The 21,368-nt window shown below is 42.8% G+C and overlaps 1 protein-coding gene across 1 annotated transcript in view; it reads right to left on the bottom strand.

Moving 5' to 3' along the window:
* ANTXR2 (ANTXR cell adhesion molecule 2) overlaps nt 1-21,368 on the bottom strand; it is a 374,917-nt gene that overhangs the window by 90,249 nt on the left and 263,300 nt on the right. Inside the window, exon 16 of the mRNA XM_029600240.1 lies at nt 16,687-16,767. Within this exon, the coding sequence (XP_029456100.1) occupies nt 16,687-16,767 (81 nt within the window). The remainder of the gene's footprint in view (nt 1-16,686; nt 16,768-21,368) is intronic.

The raw sequence follows: 21,368 nt of genomic DNA, 5'->3' as shown, positions 1-21,368 counted from the left end.
TACTTTCCTCTCTGAAAATGATCTCCCCAGTACAACCCACACACATTTGCACCTGCTGCTGCATGTGCATTGTTTCTTCCAGGGGAGGTGGGAGGGGAAATCTGTGCATTACTTTTGAAAATGCAAAGGCATGCGTGTAATTGCAAACACCCTTCCCCGGGAACGCCTCTGCTCAACGTGGTAAGCGTGTGTGCGCATCTAGGCCCTACACGCAGAAAGTTTACCCCCCATATCAGGCAGGCAATTCAGTAAAAGGCCATATGCACAGGCAAAGGAGGACTGCTTCACCTGTAGAACTGGCTTTGGGTAACTTTGCAACCGTCTGCATTAAAGCTGCAAGTTGTGGCATGCAGAATCACACCGATTTTTCCAAGCAATCTTGAGATGTGTGAGTTTGCTTTCAAATTGCCCCAGCACACAATGGCAGCTGCTTTATGGGTGGACGGTTTTGCTGAGAATTGTTTTGTGCATTTTTAAGATTTAAAAAAAAACAAAAATGTGTGCGCATAAATGTAAACCCTTCTCCCCTTCCCTAAGGAGGGTAAAATGTGCTCGCATGCAGGTCTTCTGCGTTCACTTTTATCTGCACATTGGGTGGGCAATTTTTTTAAAAGGCCATGTCGGCAGGTAAAGCAGAATCTTAGCCACAGAAATGGCTTTTAAAATTGTTCTCTCTGTGACTTGCATTTTTTTTTAAGTACATCTTGCCACAGCTGTCAGGGATTTTTCTTGTACTTATATATGAGACTTGGATAAAAAAAATACAAATAAGGAATAACAAAAAAAAAAAAAAAATACACCTAGCCAGCTATGGTTGTTCTGTATTTGTGCAGAAATCAAATTTGTTTACCAGACCATATTAAATCTAATTCAAATTTTGACGGCAAAATCCAAAATTGAGTTATATTGTGCATGCTCAGGCCAGACTCTCTAATAGATCCTTATCAGTCATGTATTCTGGATGCAGGTACAGGTGGAAAAGATATGCCAAAAGGCTGATTTAATGTTTCTTTATCTATCTATAATTAGATTTATTGCTGCTACTTGTGAATCCATCCTGCTGAAAGATAAAGAACTGAATAGTAACCTGGACAAACAACTAAAGATTACCAATGAAAAACTACATTAAAAATAGAAATGGGTGGGGGTATTTATTTCTGATGATCATTTTACTGCTGTGGGATTGTACTTGGGGTAGGCTGGGGATTGCTGTGATTGACTGAATTTGGTGTGCAAACCACTTTGATACTGTGGAAAAGGCAGGATATTGACTGGAATAAACAAATAAATAGCATGCAAGGCAGAGGCTTCAAAGTCAACAGCCCAGAAAAGAATGGATGCACATGTGTAGGTGCTAAATACCTTCCTAGTAAAATGCCAATCAATTAAGAATAATGACAGAGGTCGGCCCCCATCCCCCATGCCCCTGTCCTGGGCCCCCAAAAACCCTGGGTCATGAAACTTTAATCCTGTTATCTGCTGCTTTCTCGTGTCTGCAAAGCCCGAAGATTAACACAGCCGACATTATCGAATTTACAACCAGCCCGCTCGGACATCTGCCCTGCTTTCAGCAGTTAATGGAAAAGGGACTAATCTGGTTAAGAGCGTAGGACTAGTTCATAAATCTAGGCACAGCAGACAGTTAAAGCTGTCACGTCTCTTCGGGAGAGGAGCAACTGAATTAAACTGTCAGCTTCTCTGTTTGCTGATTTTGAAGGTAGCCAGCATTTCTGCAACCAGACTAATGAGACATTAGGCAGTAACAGAAGACATGCCAGCCCCCATCGTACATGCAAGTTAGTTGCGGCAAAGCCAGCGTCTCTTTGGCATTTTGCATGCAAGCTCTGACAGGTTTCAGATCTGGGGATATTTTGACTCTCAAGTCTTCTCCAGTAATTAGATTCCATTTCAACTAGATGTGAACCCAACTTGACATATTCTCAGGCTCCAAGCATGCAAAGTTTTCAGTGGTGGTGCCAGTATTCTATTATTTCCAATATATGAGTATGTCTGAGAAACCGACATCCAGAGCTGGACATTAGAGATCCAAATTGGTGACTGTGGTGCTTCAAGCAAAATCTTGAGAGAATAATTTTCAAAGGGTTTCTGTGAGTAAAGCAGTGTTTTACATGCAGAAATGGCCTTTTTTTTTTTTTTACAAAATTGCCTGCCTGATATGCTGGAAAGCTTACATATTCATGAGTTAAGTTTACCCAGAATGAGTGCAGGCGTTCCTGGAAGGGTTTGGACTTGGTCGCATCTTTTTTGATTTTAAAAAGCACGCGTGGAAATCTTCATAAAAAATGTATGCATATGATTTTGCATGTGTAACTTGTGTGGGGAGGTTTGGTGGGATGGGGGCAAATTCTAAAACACGGTGCATGAAAAAGTCAGCAAATCAGTGCATAGGTTACACCAATTTTCAAAGTGGAGTCACGAAAATAAGTCCGTATTGAAAAATATTCCCACCAAAACTACCCCCCCACACCAGCTAAATCATCCACACACATTTTTGTTCAAAATGTAGGCATGTGCTTTTTTAAAATCCAAACGTAAGCACTTAAGTCCAAACCCTATGTTAACTAGACAAGTTGTTCCTCCCCAAAACACCCATTTCCCACCCACAACTTAGCAGGATAAGAACTTATCCAGATAAGTGGCCACCGTTAAATGTAACCACATATTCAGACTCTGCCATCTAGCCGGATACATCCTTACAAATCTGGCTAAGTGGCCCTGAATATCTACTTCCCAATATTTATCTCCAGTTTAATATTTATCTATTCATCTATCAATACATCCATACAATGTACTTTTTAAGATAAAAATAAAATTTTGGAATTTAAGACACATTTGTTTACATTAGGGGCAATATTCAGCCAATGAACTGCTTGGCTAGTTAGCTGGATAAACTTATCAGCGACGCTTAACTTATGCGGCTAACTCCGCTCCTCCCCGAAATGCTTCAGGCCCCCCTCTGGAACGCCCCAGACCTTTAGGGTAGATTTTTAAAAGGCCCAAGCGCATAAATCCCAGAGTTTATGGGCTTGGCCAGGCCTTGAATGCGCCGATCGAATTTTCAAAGGGGCCCAGCCACACGCGTAAAGCCCGGTACGTGTGTGGCTGCAGCTGGCCGGCGCGCGTAACTTACTTCAGCTCGGGAACAGAAGTAAGTTGTAAAACAAAGAAAAAAAAAAGTAGGTTTTAGGGGGTAGGGAAGAGTGGGGTAGAGGGAGGGAATTTAGGTAGGGGGTAGGGAACTGGGGAAGGCCCAAATGTGTCACTGCGTGGAAATTGCTAAAGCCCCCCCCCCCCCCTGCGTGTGACGCCCGCACATAGGCACTGCCCGCACTCCACTGTACCTTCTCCACTCCATTTAACATCAAAGACCATCCTTGGCCTTCAACCCTCTCCTAACAGCATCATGAACCCCCCCCCCCCCCCAAATCACTCCCCGCCACACAGCTGACCATGACACCGCCTATGCTAACATTAATCATCCCTGGTAGCCTAGCAGGGCCCAGAATGCCCCCTAGGCTGTGGGCCAGCTGCTTGCTTAATTTAAAATGGTACCAGCTGGCTGCCTTACTAGGAATGCACCATCGCAACGATATTAAGTCGAGGGGAACTGAAAAAAGAAAGAGAAAACCAGTATTTTCCGCTTTTCTGTAATATTTTTGGGCTCCTCAAAAATAACGCTTTCTCCAAGCAGATGTTAATTTTTGCGGGTTAAAGTGAGCGCATCGGGCGCACAAATTTTTTTACATTGGGAAATAGGCAATAGCCTCATCAACATGAATTTACATGTGATGTGCGCTATTACCTACCCATTTGACTGGATGTGGGTTTTGCATAGGGAGTTATTGATGCATGTCCAAAACGCACGTCCAATCATGTGTTGAGCTGTGCACTGTGGCCAGCACACGGTATTGCATCGGCCTCTATGTGTTTTATGCTTTTAAGTATAAATGGTGTATTGACATCCACTTAACATTTACTAAATAAATAAATATGCAAATACAAATTATGGTGTTTCTAAGAGCAAAAGTATCTAACTATGCCCTGATGAATAACAGTTGTGGGTGTCTTGAAAACTGTGGCTGCCTACAGCCCTCCAGGATCAAGGTTATGCATCTCTTGGACAAGGTAATGGAGTCACGTGCAGTCCCTAAGGCACAGGTTCAGTGATGGTGCCATAAAAAATCAAAGCCTAGAGCATAAGGTGGGGAAGCCTGTCTATTGACCACCGAGATATGCTCCTGTTCTTCACGTATTATCAGCCATTGTCTGAAAATTGCAAAGCTAAAGGGTCTACCATTAACTACTGCAAAAATCAGGATACCTGTACTTGAGGTAACACCGTTTTCAGTCTCTCTGGAGTGAATTTTCAAAGTCATTTGCGGGAATAAAACATGGGTTGATGCACCTAAAATGGCCTGTGATAAACTTGCCAGGGATTCGTGCATGTACACAACTGTGTGTCAGATTTCACTCAATTTTATGCACTCAAAAAATGAGGCAGCTGGGGGGTGGGGGAGCAGAGCTGGTCTGAAGGTTGGATTTACACGCATACTTTTGATGTTGAAAGGCGTGCATGAAAATTCACATGCGCAAGTCATGATCTGCAAAGGGCGTCCGTAACTTTGTGTGGGTGAGTCTCTGCTCATACCTTTACAAAATTTTCAATGCAAACTTATGCACATAAATTTACATTGAAAGCTGGTGTAAGTTATGCACGCAGCTGCCACATAAGTTACCTACGAGTTTACAAAATTACCTGCCCTGTTCTTTTAGAAATACACAGCTCAGTTAAGTAAACAAATGCATTTATGATACAGCATATTGCTTTCATTTGCATTTTTCCCTTTCATTTATGAATTCGAAATTTCGACTTCACTGGTTAGCTGTAACATCCTTCTACCAACTATTTATTAACATAAAGGCAGAAATCATATTTGGATCATATTTGATAGGACCTCTTGTACCAGGAAATGCAAGCTTAAGATACTGATGCACAAGGGCTAGCAGCACAAGCTCCAATGCAGACCCACTGACCTCAGTATCAAATATCAGAATGCTACAATGCCTTATTAAAGATATTCTGTAACAAACAAGAAAATGACAAACTGCCTACAAACACCAGTTCTCATTCCAACTAGAAGTCAATTAGCTGCAGGATCAATGGGCCAGGGTGCAGCCTGGTTTACATTCCTGGCAAGCTCCCCACTGAGAAGCTGTCACTGTCTGGAAGACAAGTCACTTGCAGGATAACCTCTTCCCTCTGTACTGATTAGCTTGCTTGTTGGGATAATAAACTGCGGAATCAATCAGGCTGAACCAAATTTGCTTTTAGCGCAACTCTTAACTTCAGAATCAATCCAAAATAGCAGCAAAATTGGAGTACTATTTAGTGGCGTCAGGCATTGCATTGCCAACTGGTGCACTGTTTTGTACAGAATACACATATATAATTTCATTTGATCCCGAAAGTCAAAATTGTAAATAGAAAGGCAGTATCATATCGGACTGGTAAAACTGGTCAACTGTTAAAATGCAAAAGGGATGTGCATTCATTCAATTCACTTTCAGAGGTTTTATGTGCCCAAGTACAACTTACGTGCATATAATTCAATTTTATGCACATAAAACAGCATTGCATGCCTAACTTCCAAAAATGAATGGAAATGTATAGTACCTTCATAACGAAAATGCCAAAAACCAGCCCAAACGAAAATGAACAAAACTTTTTTTTAGCTGCACACCCCTCGGTTGCAGTCTGAACTTGAGATAAGTAAAATGGAGATCAAAGAACAAGCTTTTCTCCCAAATTATTCATTTTATTAAATTTGTGCAGAGGCTTAGATACTACATTTTGAGGACAATTTTCACAGCAATCCAGGAGGCCAATGTATTAATAAAATGTGCAGAAGAGTGCAAGCTATTTCTTTCTTTGCATGTGCTATTTTGCTGCTGGGAATTATATGCTAATAAACACAGTAGCAAAATAGCATGCGTATTTTTTCCAAGGACCTATTGCAAAATCCATTTTTTATGCAAAATTGCATTTTTGAAGCCTTTGGTGCACATTTTTTAACTGTGCATTCACAGCTAATGAGTTATTTTGCACTGCAATTGTTCATTAGCATTTTAACTATGGAAAAACCTGAAAGAAAATAACTATGTGCCATAAAAAATCAACTTTGCATGCTAAATTGGACAACAGTGTAAGTTCTTCCATTGAACAGACACCATCAGTGACTTTAGCATGCAAACCTTTGCCACAGTTTAGTACGTGGGCTTCTTGGATGTACTAAAGTGTGCTGTTCTGTGTGCACCATTGAATTTTCTTGTGTGCTATTCCCTACTATGCAAATGAGTTTGGAAGAAAAACAGCAAGCAAAGTTATCCTACATCAGATTTTTCAAACCCCCCTCCCCTTCTCCGCCAAAAAATATAGCTCATTGAGGTGTAGTTTGCTTTTTTTTTTCTGAAATATAGGCTGTGAAGCAAATTTTGTACTTAGTGTTTTTCTTAGTTAAAGATCTGTTCTACATGATTTTGCATTGCAGCAATTCATGGCCTATTAATTTAAATAACATTTTGCAAGTGGAAATTAACATGCAAAATTGTAATCCCTTCGAGCAAAATTGAGCATAGTTTGCTTTGTGCCCTAAATCACCGCATTGTGTGCACCACTGCAATAGACATGAACTGTTTGCCATTTTAATGCATGAAGCAGCATTGGCAAAATATTGTGTGATTCAGTACACTGGCCTCTTGTTAAAACAGATTAACATGCCTACATTGCCCTGTCTGAAAGCTGCCTTCCTCTGCCCCACTAAACATGAGCAGGGGCTTCCATAATGTATACACTTTTACCTGGATCGCAAGAGGGGGGGGGGCATTCCCAGGGCCATGTTTAGGTGGGGAGAGGAAAACGGTAAGAGTCCATGGCATTTCCGAAAGCACGCACACTTGCTTGTCATTATTTATTATTTTTGTTTGTTTTATGAGATGATGCCTGTAAATTACTACATTTTAACTTTTCTTATTGTGAAGTGCTTTATGTCAATTTATATACATGTTACATTACTATTTTATTTTGTTTTATGTTGTTACCTGTAAATCTCCATGACCAGTGGAATGGCGATTGACAAATATTCTCTAGATAAATAAATAAATATTCTAGCGAGCTGGGGCCACCCACGCAAAACAGCAGGTGCAACGTACATGGGACCTTTCAGCGGGTCCACGTGATGGTAATCTTCTAAAAGAAAAATGACATGGGTAGTTTCTCTTTTACAATTAACATAATGCTTGTGATTGAACCCCTCTCCCTTTGTCTGTATCAGGAACGTCTGCTGAGAGAGGCACTGGTGGAGCACCCTGCAAGCTAGGGAAATTCTAACCTTGCACTTGCTAACCCTCTGCCGCCGCCACCCAGGTTCAGCTACCTAAACGTAAACCCGGGCAGAATGCTTTGTTTCTTTCCTTTTTTAATTTCTACATGAAACAAACAGGTTTCCAATTAATGCAGTTACATCCAGTGAGGAGTTTCTGCCCTTGACATAGAACACAAGCAAAATTCTCGTTCAGACATTTTTCGTGGCTTTAGCTGTAGGAAAAGTCATCGTGTTTAACAAATTAGGCCTTCTCAATGAATGATGCCCCAATGCACAACCAAAGTGTGATACTATGTAATGTAAGAACGTTTAAACAAATAAAAGTAATCTTCCTGGTTTTCGGACCCAAGGGCTTGATTTCAGAAATGTTATAGACACCACATTGGGACATCATTATACACAAACCTTAAACATATAACAAATAGGAATGGCATCTGAAGACCAATCGTCACCTCCGTTCACCCACGGATTGGCCCACTGTGGACTGTGGTTACATAAAGCCCAAATATTTCTTCTGGGAGAAGTTCCCAGAGCACTAACTGTGCTTTTTCATTTTTCTTCCCCACTTGCTTTTTTTTTTTTTTTTTTCTGTCTTTCTTTGGCAAAACGGCAAATGCAGTTGTGATGCATCATTTATAAATTACCTTGTTAGTGCATGAAACAAAACCCAATGCTTTGAGAACAATGCAGACTCCCGCTGTAAACTCTGGCAGGTTTTGATGGAAGCCCTTCAAAGGCGCTGCCTGGCTTAACGGGGGCTGTTCACGTGGGGGACTTCGATCTGTACCTGCTGTCCCCTGTCACTCCCCTCGAAACTTAGCGGCAGATGTTGCTGCGTTAAGTTGCCTCTGATGTGGCTCTCTGCCTCATCTCCCCCCACCACAAGAGAGTCAAATGATATCAGATCTCTTCATTTGTGCCCGAGGCGAGTTTGGAAGCACAGCTGGGTCCAACCCCACTTTACCTTTGGTGTTTAAGCTCTCCCCCAGGCGGCAAATGGGCAACTAAAAAAAAACTGCTCTGCCACTCTTGACTACATCTGCTGACAATCCAGCAGCCTGGCTGCAGGCTGGCAGGGACCTGTGCCTCTGTGCTCCAAGCAGATGTCAGTAACAGCCTGCTTACGAACACCTGGATAAGGCGTCCCGGACCTCATGAATTGCCAGCTTTAAAAAAAACAAACAAAAAAAACGTATGCCTCCAAGGAGAAGTCCCCATCGCAATCAAAGGCCATTCCTCATTCAACTGTGTTGCAGGCCTGAAAACCGGGCCACCCTCCGCAGTGAGCTGGCACCGCAGGAGGATGGACGAGAGATGAGAGTAAGAGAGAGAGAGAGAGAAAGCTTCCTTCTTGGCTTTGATACTTCAGACCCGAACTTCAATTACTTAATCAAGGACTTGAATTCATAGGTGTATTCTTCTGCAAATGAGTGCCGCCAAACTCAATGAAAGAAGAAACATTTGTTAGCACTGCTGCTGTTTAGCTAAGCAGTACTTCCGGGGAGAGGCAGCAAATGAGTGTGAATGTGTGTGGTCGCAGTGTTTACTAAATTCAAGTCACCTGGGGTAGGGCAGCACATCTGCACTGAATAACTTAGGGATAAAAGAGGATAGATTTTTCTTTTTCCAAGGGACACAACATGCTGTTCACTAGGCGGACGTTGTATGTGTGCGGGTGCTGTGGGTGGCACCCAGAGGACAGGAACTGTATTTTGCATTTCATCTGCAGGATAAGGCGCTCTAGCTCCACTCTGTCAGTTGAAACATGGCCAGATCTTTTCCTCCTCAGCTGCTCGGAAAGCATGACAGAAACCACCAACTTCCTCTCAAGTTCAAATGAAGCACTGTCATGTTTCCAGCTGCTTCAAGAAATTAACCCCCTTGTCAGGTAATAAAAAAAAAAAATCTATAAAGCATATCTTTTAAGTTTATAAAAGAAAAAGACAAGCATTAATCCTGTCTTTGTTGCCATCAACCAAAATCACAAATGCCTTTCCGTGTTTACTTTTAAATATTCTTTATGGATGGCTTACACAAGTTTTGAGTTTCCTATGGACCAAGACTTCCTAAACCTGCCTTGGGGTCCCCAGAACCAGTCAGGTTTTCAGGAAATCCACAATTAATATACAGGAGATAAATGTGCATATCATGGAGACCCAAATTATGCAAATGTATCTCATGCATATTCGGTGTGGATTATCCTGAAAACCTGACTATCTGTGGGGTCCCCAGGACAGGCTTGGGAAGCCCCTGCTATAGACTCTGTTGCTCTCTATGACGGTAACTTTCAAACCAGTGTGCGTGTGCACGTTTGTGTGCATACATTGGCCCATGCTCAGGTACGCAGCCATTCTGTAACATACGTGCGCATATGCGTACATGCTATAAACCTGTCCGGCAGCGCGCACATGGGTGCCAAATGTTTAGTGGGCCCTTGCATGTGCACATAAATCCCGATTCCACTGCAAAAATCAGGGGGTTTTAAAAGGGACACATACCAATGCCATTCCCAGTTTGTCCCCAGTTCGCCCAGTTAAGAGATAGGTCCTTCAGCCTCCCCTGGTTTGATAGGCCACACTCCCCCTAGTTGGCGCCAACCCTTAAAACCCCTCAGACCTGCCTAGCTTTCTTTAAATTTTAACTTGCACATCATCCATAGCAGAAGCAAAGTGATGTGGCAGGGGGCCTCAGCGAGTATGGGGGTCGCATCAGTATTTACGCGCACATTTTAGGCTCCTGCCCCGATACACCTATGCCTCACCCACACCCCACCCCTTTTAAAAAAACGTTCAAGACGTGTGCGCTGTGGGGGATACACGTGTACCTCGGCAGCTTTTAAATCTGCTCAGCATGTGCGAGCTCAACTTCTTCGTGCATCCCCTAATTAACACGGGCTTCAGGCTTTTAAAATTCACCTCAAAGTATCAAATCCCGTGTGTGAGATAATGCTAATTATTTTGGTCAACGCATCACCCACTGCATTATGACTAGGGATGGGCTGGTTCTTTGAGGCCCACAATCATGTGCTACATTCCACGCAAGCCTAGCACTGCTGAATTTTGGGAAATGGAAAAAAAAAAAAATCAAACTAAATATAAAAGTCTCCAGATTTTCCAGTTTGCACAACATAAATGAAAAGAAACAATAAACAAATAGACAAATAATGCCCACACACCTCATACTGTGACAGCAGAAATCTCTTGGCTGTGATGGGATCCAAGGGCTAGGGGGTTGCCATCTCACCCCAGGTCAACCGAATAGGTTGACCCAGTCTTGGTTTTGCCCCACTGCATGCATGGAGTTTAGTTCTGATTATTCCATTGGACAGCCTGATATCATTCTAGAAACCTCACTGGCTAATTCAATGCTTAAATAGCTGATGCCAAATAGTTATATACATATCTATCTATCTATCTATCTATCTGCCTACATATAATATTAAGCTGGGAGGAGAAAGCAATGATGACAGGAAGCTGGTTTGAAATACAAGCACAGGATAGGAAAACAAAATAAGAAGTGAAAGGCCAACGTGACTTTTTTTTTCCCATCAATATGAGAATTAAACAGAAAATACATGAACAGAGCCTCAGATCAAATTTGAACACAGCTGTAAACACAGCAAAAGGGCGATGAAGTACAATCACATCTGACAAAGCTAAACAAATAAGGAATTTATATGGCATGGAAGTAACTCCCTTTCTAGGAAGAAGATTTCTTTATCTAAAAGAGTAAGAAGTCTTTCAGCTTATTACACATTATTGCAAAAAGCAATTCAGGACTTACTATCTGCTACCAAGCCAAGTAGGTCCCCTTTAGATATTGTACCACCTTGTTTAATTAAGGAAGGAAGGCCAGAGCCTTATATCAGTTTTATCATCTATTGTGAATCGTTCCTTGCAGGAAGGAGCTTTTGCCTTCCAGCTCAAAGAAGCTATTATACATCCTATCCTGTAAAGGGAATATACAGATTTTTCTAATCTTGCCAGTTTATGGCCTACTTCCTACTTGTCCTTTTTAGGGAAATTAATTGAGAGAGCAATTTAACAACAGATATCAGATTATTTGGAAGAGCATATCTTGGCTCCTGGGCAATTGTACTTATAAGCTGGTTATGGAATGGAAACTGCTTTGTTAGTCTTGCTGAATGATCTCCAGAGAAATCCTGATTTAGGTCAAGACTGGACTTGTCAGTTGACTTCGACACCAGAGACCATACCATAGCCCATGTGTGGAGAGAGACGAAGAAATGGCAGAAATATTAAACAAATACTTCAGTTCAGTGTTCACTAAAGAAGACCCTGGAGAAGGACCATTGCTAGTTAACAAACTAGAGGGGAATGGAGTAGATGTAACTCCATTTACAGTAGAGAATGTATGGGAAGAGCTGAGGAAACTGAAAGTGGACAAAGCCATGGGGCCTGATGAGGTTCATCCCAGGATACTGAGGGAGCTCAGAGATGTGCTGGCAGGTCCACTGTGTGACCTGTTCAATAGATCCCTACAAACGGGAGTGGTACCGAGTGACTGGAGAAGAGCGGTGGCGATCCCGCTTCACAAGAGTGGAAACAGAGAAGAGGCTGGTAATTACAGACCAGTTAGCCTCACCTCAGTGGTGGGAAAAGTAATGGAGTCGCTGTTGAAAGAGAGAATAGTGAACTATCTACAGTCGGGAGAATTGCTGGATCAGAGGCAGCATGAATTCACCAGGGGAAGATCCTGTCAGACAAATCTGATAGAATTATTTGACTGGGTAACCAAGGAATTGGATCAAGGAAGAGCACTCAATGTCATCTACTTGGATTTCAGCAAAGCTTTTGATACAGTCCCGCACAGGAGACTGGTTAATAAAATGAGAAGCTTAGGAGTGAGTGTCGAGGTGGTGGCCTGGATTGCAAACTGGTTGACGGACAGAAGACAATGTGTGATGGTAAATGGAACTCTCTCTGAAGAGAGAGCAGTTTTAAGCGGTGTACCACATGGATCGGTGTTGGGACCGGTCCTGTTCAATATCTTTGTGAGTGACATTGCGGACGGGATAGAAGGTAAGGTTTGTCTTTTTGCGGATGACACTAAGATCTGCAACAGAGTGGACACGCCGGAAGGAGTGGAGAGAATGAGACGGGATTTAAGGAAGCTGGAAGAGTGGTCAAAAATATAGCAGCTGAGATTCAATGCCAAGAAGTGCAGAGTCATGCATATGGGGAGTGGAAATCCGAATGAACTGTATTTGATGGGGGGAGAAGGACTGATGTGCACAGAGCAGGAGAGAGACCTTGGGGTGATAGTGTCTAATGATCTGAAGTCGGTGAAACAATGTGACAAGGCGATAGCTAAAGCCAGAAGAATGCTGGGCTGCATAGAGTGAGGAATATTGAGTAAGAAAAGGGAAGTGATTATCCCCTTGTACAGGTCCTTGGTGAGGCCTCACCTGGAGTACTGTGTTCAGTTCTGGAGAACGTATCTCCAAAGAAGACCCTGGGGTCCAGAGAAGGGTGAAAAAAAAGGTGGAGGGTCTTCATCGAATGACTTATGAGGAGAGATTGAAGAATCTAAATATGTACACCCTGGAGGAAAGGAGGAGCAGAGGTGATATGATACAGACTTTCAGATACTTGAAAGATTTTAATGATCCAAAGACAATGACAAACCTTTTCCGTTGGAAAAAAATCAGCAGAACCAGGGGTTACGATTTGAAGCTCCAGGGAGGAAGACTCAGAACCAATGTCAAGAAATATTTCTTCCCGGAGAGGGTGGTGGATGCCTGGAATGCCCTTCCGGAGGAAGTGGTGAAGACCAGAACTGTGAAGGACTTCAAAGGGGCATGGGATAAACACCGTGGATCCATAAAGTCTAGAGGACGTGAATGAAGACTGGGTGGCTTGCAGGAATGACGGCTACTACATGGAGATAATACCCTTATTCAATAAACATACACACGGTTAATGTGACTCCAACATTGCTCTAAGCTTCAATGGCAAGAGGAAATGTGGAAAAAAGGATTTGCATTCACAAAAAAGCGGGGAGTAGCTTGCTTGTTACGGCGTCTACTACCCCAAACCAAATAAGCCTGATACTTCACTTTCAATGCATATCCAGCATAGCTCTCTGCTTCAATGGCAGGGGAGAAAGACTGATACTTCATGCATATCCAGCATAGCTCTCTGCTTCAACGGCAGGGGTGAAAGTCTGATACTTCACTTTCAATGCATATCCAGCATAACTCTCTGCTTCAACGGCAGGGGGAATGAAGAAAGGTGGATCTATATACAGACAACAACCAACAAGGACTGAATTATTTAGTCTGGGTGGGCAGGTGGGCGTGGGTGTGGCTTGCTTATTGCAGCGGTTGCTACCCTAACTAATTGGGCTAGATATTTCACTTAGATGCAGTTCCAACACTGCTCTCTCATTAATGGTGGGGGTGGAAGGGAAATAGAACCAAAAAGTTACTAAGAGCCAAGAGTAACATAAGTATGAGGAAAAAAAAAAGTGCAAATCTTGCTGGGCAGACTGGATGGACCGTTTGGTCTTCTTCTGCCGTCATTTCTATGTTTCTATAAAAAGTTATTTGGGTAATAGTTTATAATGAATGGTAGTGAGCTCTTTGTGCTGCAGCATAGTTGACACAGCCTCATAAGCTAACCTACGAGGCCTGTGCTAACAGTTGGCGAACGTGCCATGTAGCAGGACAGTCTGGAGCTTCACCTATACCAACTGCCTCCACCACAGATTGAGCCCTTGGATTCTGGAGGCCAGTAGGATTTAGGCAGGTCCCTAGGGTGATGGAAGGAGCAAGAGTCCAGGGGCAGTCTGGGGTCAGGACAGGCAACAGGCAAGTATGGCATGCCCAAAGCAAGAGGTTAACACCAGGAGATCAGGCTGGAATGGACGGAGACACACAGAGGTACTGGAAAAGACGAGAAGGGGACAAGGCTGGAGAAGACAAGGCTAGAAAAACAAGGCTAGACGAGGCAAGGATGGAGCAACATGCACTACTTAGTAATAGGAAACCCGTTGCTGAGACAGAGACAGGGAGCACGGGTCGCGCTTACATAGGAAAAGGCTGCTGTTCTAATCGCTGAGAACTGCAAGGCTTTCCTACCATTGGCCCTTTAAGTGCTGCAGAGAGGCAAGTACGCGCACCCACAGGGCTGGTCACGCTAGTCACGTGGTCTGCTGAGCGCGGCTGTGACAGAGTCGTGCTCGGCAGACCACGTGGTATCTCCTGGGCCGGCCTGGGCGGCGAATCCCCGGGCCGGTCTTCACCGGGAATTTGCCACTGCACACCCATGGGCCCAGAAGAAGCAGGAAGACGGCGGCAGCGGCAGAGCCTCATTGGAGGCATGGCGGAGTCACTCGCATGAGAGGTCCCGGCAGCGTTCCCAACTGAGGTCAAGTGTGGGTGGCATGCAAGCTGTGAAGCAGTGCTGGCAGTGCTATGGTGAGTTAGACAGCTTGCAGACAGCCCCGCAAGCCGCGGATCGTAATACGTTTCTCTGCACCATTGAATTTAACACCGAGTATGCTTCAGAGATCAATACTCTTTCCAATGTTAATCAAAATACAATTATATACATGCATATATATGTATGGTACTCCTTGCTAAATTGATTAATGCTATGGGTTTTCACTAGACTATGTATGCTGACAGCCAGATACACTGTTCCCTCAGTACAAACCGGGAAGAGACAGTAAATAATCTGAGTAACTGTTTCCAGAAGGTTGACTATTGGCTGACTTTCAGCAAACTGAAACTAAACCATGACAAAACTAAAGTTTTATGGCCTAAGCATCCCCATTTGTGTCTGGATTATCCTCTGATTCAAAGTGGGTCTCAGAATCTCTCCAAGTTCAGAGATAGAAGTTCTAGGAATTTGGTATGATTCTGCTCTAATGCGGCAGAAACAGAATAATGCTACGGTTAAGACGTGTTTCTTTCAACTATGGAACATCCACTATCTTCATCCATATTTATCTGAAACTGAATACAAGTTTTAATTTAAACTCGTATTTATCACTGCAATTCTTTACTGGTAGATCTCCCAAAATATCAATTATATAGATTGCAGATGGTACAGAATACTGCAGCATGTTTAATTACTGGAACTAAACTCCATGAACATATTCAACCAATGCTTAAAGCTCTCCACTGGTTAACTATTGGACAAATAATTTATTTCAAAATATCATGTTTGATACACTAGATTATGCACAACTGTGGGCCTTCATATCTTTCTGAGCTCTCTGTTTATAACAACCTACTTGGTCTTTGCATTCATCATAACAAATTTTGCTTCAAATGACAGATGTTGAAACCATACGGAGAGCTTTTCATGTGTGGGATCTTTATTATGGAATGCCTCATCATATGCTCTTAGATTGATTGATGACTTCAACCTTTCAAAAAATGTGTAAATCTTGGTTGTTTTCTAAGGCATTTGATTGATACATTTTACTTGAAATTTAGATTTGAGGTATTTTAACTGTTTATGCTTTATTGTACACTACTTTTCAGCCTCTTAGGAGTGCTGGTTAATCAATTTGAAATACTGGAAATAAACATAAAAATGTAGGATAATGGAACAGTTATTAAGACGTGTAGTGGGCCTTCCTGATTTTAACAGGATACTGCTAAAAGGATGCAGTACACACAGATTTACGAAAAACCTTATAATACTTTTCACCATAGTGGGTCTGCTCTGATTATCACTACTTCATTTACATAATGCATTTATCCAATGAAGTGAACAGTTACACTAAAGGAACTGGACTTAAAATGCTTCCAAGAATGCTTTGGCTTTCTCTTAAAGAGGAAATTTCAATATACTAGACCCTATGATCTGGATTAAAAAGGGTTAACATCCTTACATTGGCTTAACATGGCATTAGACCTTTGATGTCCACATAGCACACAAGGCCTTGATTTTAAACAGATTTTAAACAGTTCCTATAGCACCTCGTGTTCTCTGGTGATCTCCTGCTGAAGTACTGGTTGGTTCAACCCTTCAGACCTTCCATGATTTCAGAAGCTTAGGCCCCACACTAGCATATTGCGGGCTCATGAATATTCATGTTATTATGTTGCATAGTTTGAAACTGCATGGACAGCGATACACTTCTTTTTTTTTTTTTTTTTTTTTTTTAGGAATATTAAACCCTAGCACTTTTTTCAGTTTACAGCGGAACTGTTTACATCTTTAGCTCATAAGAAAATTAAAGACATTCTCACTGAACAAAAACACCAATGGCTTTGCATTAACCCCCCCCACAAAGCACGACATACCTCGTCCCCTTGTTGAGGTCGCATCAAAGAAACTCGGTCATATTGCCTTCGCAACAAGGCCCACAATGCATCAAGTCGACCCTGTGATAAAAAAAAGACCAAATCCATTGAGATCAATTGCAGCAGACAGTTTTTATTTCTAAAACATTATTGGCCTTATCTAGTGCAGAATCACATCTGAACAAGAGTATTATGTAGTCTCAAAAGCATCTTTGGAAAAATCTTATGTTGGTTCAATAAACAGGGAAACTAACTGCAAAGAATCCAGTTCTGGGCAAGAGGTATTTCTTTTATTTTTTTTGTTTGTGGGGAAAATGTTTAATAAACAGAGTCCTATATGTTAGTTTTCTCTTTATTCTGCCCTGCATTGAATGTTCATATGAAACAGAACCCCCTCATACTGATGTCTTGCAGAAGGAGATACTTGGTTGGAGCTTCTTCCTGGGCTATGCGAGAGTAAATACTGTTTTTGTATTAACACACAATGGGCCGGATTTTAAAAAGGTTACGCGCCCGGCCAATTTATAAAAGGCCAGGCGATGCGTATAAAGCCCCGGGACGCGTGTAAGTCCCGGGGCTTACAAAAAGGGGCGGGGTGTGGGCGGTCTGGGGCCAGGGTCAGGCTCCCGGCACAGCGGCCGTATTTGCCACTGTGCGCGCGCAACTTGTGCCTGCCCAGAGGCAGGTGCAAAAGGTAAAACCAAAATTTGTGAGGGGGTTTAGAGTAGGCTGGGAGGGGAAAGGTTAGGGGAAGGGGTGGGAAGGTCAGGTTAGGGGGAAGGGAAGTTCCCTCATAGGCCGCTCCCCCGTTCCCTCCGCTTCCTGGGAGGAACAGGGGAAGGCAGCATGGCTTGGCGCACACAAGGTGCACAATTGTGCACCCCCTTGAGCACGCCAACCCCTGATTTTATAACTTGCGCGCGCAAGTTATAAAATCAGGTGTACATGTGCGCGCGCCGGGTAGCACACTCACATGCATCCCCTCGTGCAACCTTGTAAAATCTACCCCAATATGCAAAGCTGGTACTGGAACCCTGATCTCTTGGTTAGTTGGCGTAATGTGATAATTAGATTAAATATAGGCCTTCATATTGGGAAAACAGCAGAGAAGACAAAATATTAATATTGCAGAGCCCCAAATCTGGGCTCCTATTCTCTATTTTTGCCAAGACAATTGGGAAGGGGATAATGATTGTAACCCAGGAATATTCCAATGGCAGCAAGAGGCAGCCAAGCCAATCACAAACGCTCATGATGGTACGATGCTGGAGATTGTTCTGGAGAGAAGAGGTACCTTTCTTTTTTCAAGCAACAAATCTGCAGCTTGTCCACTGAAGGGACAGTCTGCTTTGCCACTCAGGCAGGGAGATGGTGGTGGTCCATGTTGTGTTGGAACTGATTTTAGCCAGGGTGGAGAGACTGTAATGATGATTATTATTTCAAGGCAAACACCCCGTTTTTGGTCACTATGGTTACAAGAACCTAATCTGCTACTCCAAAGATTAAGACGAATCATCCCACCCTCCTTGAGAACAGCCCTCCAGAAAGGATACTGCAGCTATTTTCCACAATTCAAGTGCATATACTTCTCCCCAGAGCTAGGTCTGTCATAGTCTTTGGGACGGAGTAAACATTTTTGTCAACCTGTTAGACTTTGAACCCAGTCTAGGAGAAGCACAGCGACAGTAAGATTTTGTAACTACCTGTGAAAGTAAGCTTCCAGTTTCATACTGCAGGGACACGAACCACTAGGGGGAGAAATCATCAAATTGCCTGCTTTATTCAAAACACCGTGGCTACTTTTTACCCCTGGGGGTGGTGTGGGGGGCCCTGCATCAATAATCAAAACTAAACTATGCAGGTAGGTTTTTTTTTATTATTGCCTTCAGATTATACAAAACTACACCTGTCGTTGGGTAGCCCGTCTTCTCCCTGCTCCCGAGATTGCCTCTGAGCAATGCAAAATTATCAGCTTTGCTAATTTTATCTACGTTGGGAGTGGCCAATTTTCAAAGCCCCCATTTCCATAGGTATAATTTCATTTTTATTTACTCATGGAAATGGCTTTGAAAATTGCCCTCTAGGTCACTAGGAGGGCTCTAAATTTTTCAGCGTGTGCTGTTTATTTTATATTTTGGGGTTTTTTTATGCAGCATTTTGAGTTTTGCATAAAATGAAAATGCAACCTCTTGCACCGAGGTCTCGCTGTTGGGAACTCTTTGGGATCTGGTGCTAAGCACTCCAGATTAATGGAAACCGCAATTCCTTTGGTACATAGTCATCATCCCAGATAATCAGCCTCGATGAAAATGCTAATTTAACAGGATGAGTTTCTTTTTATTTGTAAATTGGGTGTTTTGTTTTGTTTTCTCTGCTCGTGCAGATGAAAGGTTGGTAAAGATGACTGAAGGGAAGTATGCTGTGCTGCAGTCTAGCACCATACAAGATGTCTCAGTGACTTCCAGTTCCTTCAGGTGCAATATTAGAAAAGATGCTGAAAGGATCACCCGCCCATCGAAACAGAAACCCAGAAAGAAGTTACCATCATACAAATCTCAATAGTGTCTCTGCCCAGCTCCCATTTCATTAGCATTAACACAAATGAAGTATTTCAGCCATTCTGACTAAGATCCTGTTGGACATCCCATCTGGTGACATCATTTAAATAAAAAGTCAAAATTGTTTTAAATCATGGCATACTGGTTATTTTTGTTCATAATTATCTATATAACATGTGCTTCAAAAATTCTACAGTCTGGTAACATATGAACTGTGGATACTCTCTTCTGTGCCATTACATAAATGTTGCATGCATACATCCTAGCTCATTAATTTTGGCACATACTGGGGTAGATTTTCAAAGGGGTACACGAGTACGATACGTGCGTACCCCCCGAAAACCTACCCCAAACCCCCCCTGCGCGCGCCGAGCCTATTTAGCATAGGCTCGGCGGTGCTCGCAAGCCCCGGGTCGCGCGTATGTCCCGGGGCTTGCATGGAGGGGCGTGTCGGGGGGCGTGCCGCGAGTGATGCGGTGTTTTGGGGCGGGCCCGGGGGCGTGGTGCCAGCCCGGGGGCTTGGTCGAGGCCTCCGGACCAGCCCCCGGGTCGGGTGATCGCGCAGATTTACGCCTGCTTTCCGCAGGCGTAAATCTGCCAACAAAGGTAGGGGGGGTTTAGATAGGGCCGGGGGAGGGGGGGGGTTAGGTAGGGGAAGGGAGGGGAAGGTGAGGGGAGGTGGAGGGAACAGGCAGCGCGCACTGGGCTCAGCGCGCGCAGGTTGCACAAATGTGCACCCCCTTGCACATTTTGTTCGCACCTGGTGCACGAACAAAAGTACGCCCGTGCGTACATTTATAAAATCTACCCCAGCGTGCCTAACTTTCTCATTTGAGATCGGTAGTGTAAAGTGCGCATTGTACGATAATGTGTTTTCTTTAATGCCCGTTGAGCGCTAATTTTGGCGTTCAATGCACCTTAGTGTGCAGCTCAGTAAATAGACTTCTTTGTTTGCTAATTGCTTCTCTTGCTATCTGGTACCTACCATGATCATGCTATTTGCTAATGATCTTCAGCGTACAGAGCTGAGATTTTTTTTATAGTCTTTAGGTCACAGTGTCCCATAATTTCCTCTCATAACATCACTAGTGATTTATGTTCCAAATCATATTTCCTTAAGTTTGGATTAACTAACAGCTATAGTTTGATGTCCTTTGTTCCCACCCTTGCCCTTCCATCTTCCTCTGTCAAAAAATAGTGTGTCTAAAGTATGCTAAGGCCCCCAGCCCTCATTCTGTAATTGATTTTTAATTGGTGGTTTTTGTCTTCTTTTTTGTCATAGCCTTCCTCATATACGTCCCACTTTCCTCCAGCCTGCAATATTATTTTTTTTAATCCACGTTCTCTCTTGTCTGTTTCTCACCTTGGGCTCCAAAAGGAACAAATCTGAAATCATATTTTTATAATTTATACAAGATTCATGGACTGTATTCACTTCCGTTTATAAATTGTGTCTGGGTTAGATAGACAGATGTGGTTAGATGTGTTTTTTGACAGCCAATTAAGTTACATTTCTAGGTGGATTGTAAACTACAGTCTCATTAGCCCAACCTGCAGCAAACTGCAATCACCAACCCTACTGCTAAGGACAACTGAAAGCTTGTGTGTGAGGTTGTGAAAGGAGCTGGCTTAACCAGCTTTAGCCCTAAATGAGAATAAAAGTTGTTTTAGAAAACGTATCAACTCAAAGCCTATCTTTGTTTTGGAGTATTATCCCTGAACTCATTTTTAGCAGGCTACTCTAAAAAAAATCTTTTATAAATTACAAAAAAATATATATTTCAGGCTTTAAAAGATTATTAGAAGGACACAAATGCATAGGAAATTAGCAAATAAATAAATAAATAAATAAATAAAAGTTGGCTCTCTTTTCAGAAGAGCAGCAGATGCAATTCTGTTTCTTGCATCTCACGCTGACCACTATTGCAATAACAATAATAATGTTTCAGTACACCATTTTAAAGGTGAATAGGTATTGATGGCGACAAAACCTCTGGTGGCCTTTAAAAATAAAGCCCATTGTGATACTAAGCAAATAGGAAGGCAGTGTCATGGTAACAATGCAATATCATGGCATGCAAAAAAAAATGTTGTTTTCTTTCCTTTCCATTTTTATTTTGTGTC

This window comes from Rhinatrema bivittatum, chromosome 1 (assembly GCF_901001135.1).
Source record: "Rhinatrema bivittatum chromosome 1, aRhiBiv1.1, whole genome shotgun sequence".
Lineage (NCBI taxonomy): Eukaryota > Metazoa > Chordata > Amphibia > Gymnophiona > Rhinatrematidae > Rhinatrema > Rhinatrema bivittatum.
The sequence above is the reverse complement of the archived record's forward strand: the minus strand, read 5'-3'. Positions and strand labels throughout refer to the sequence as shown.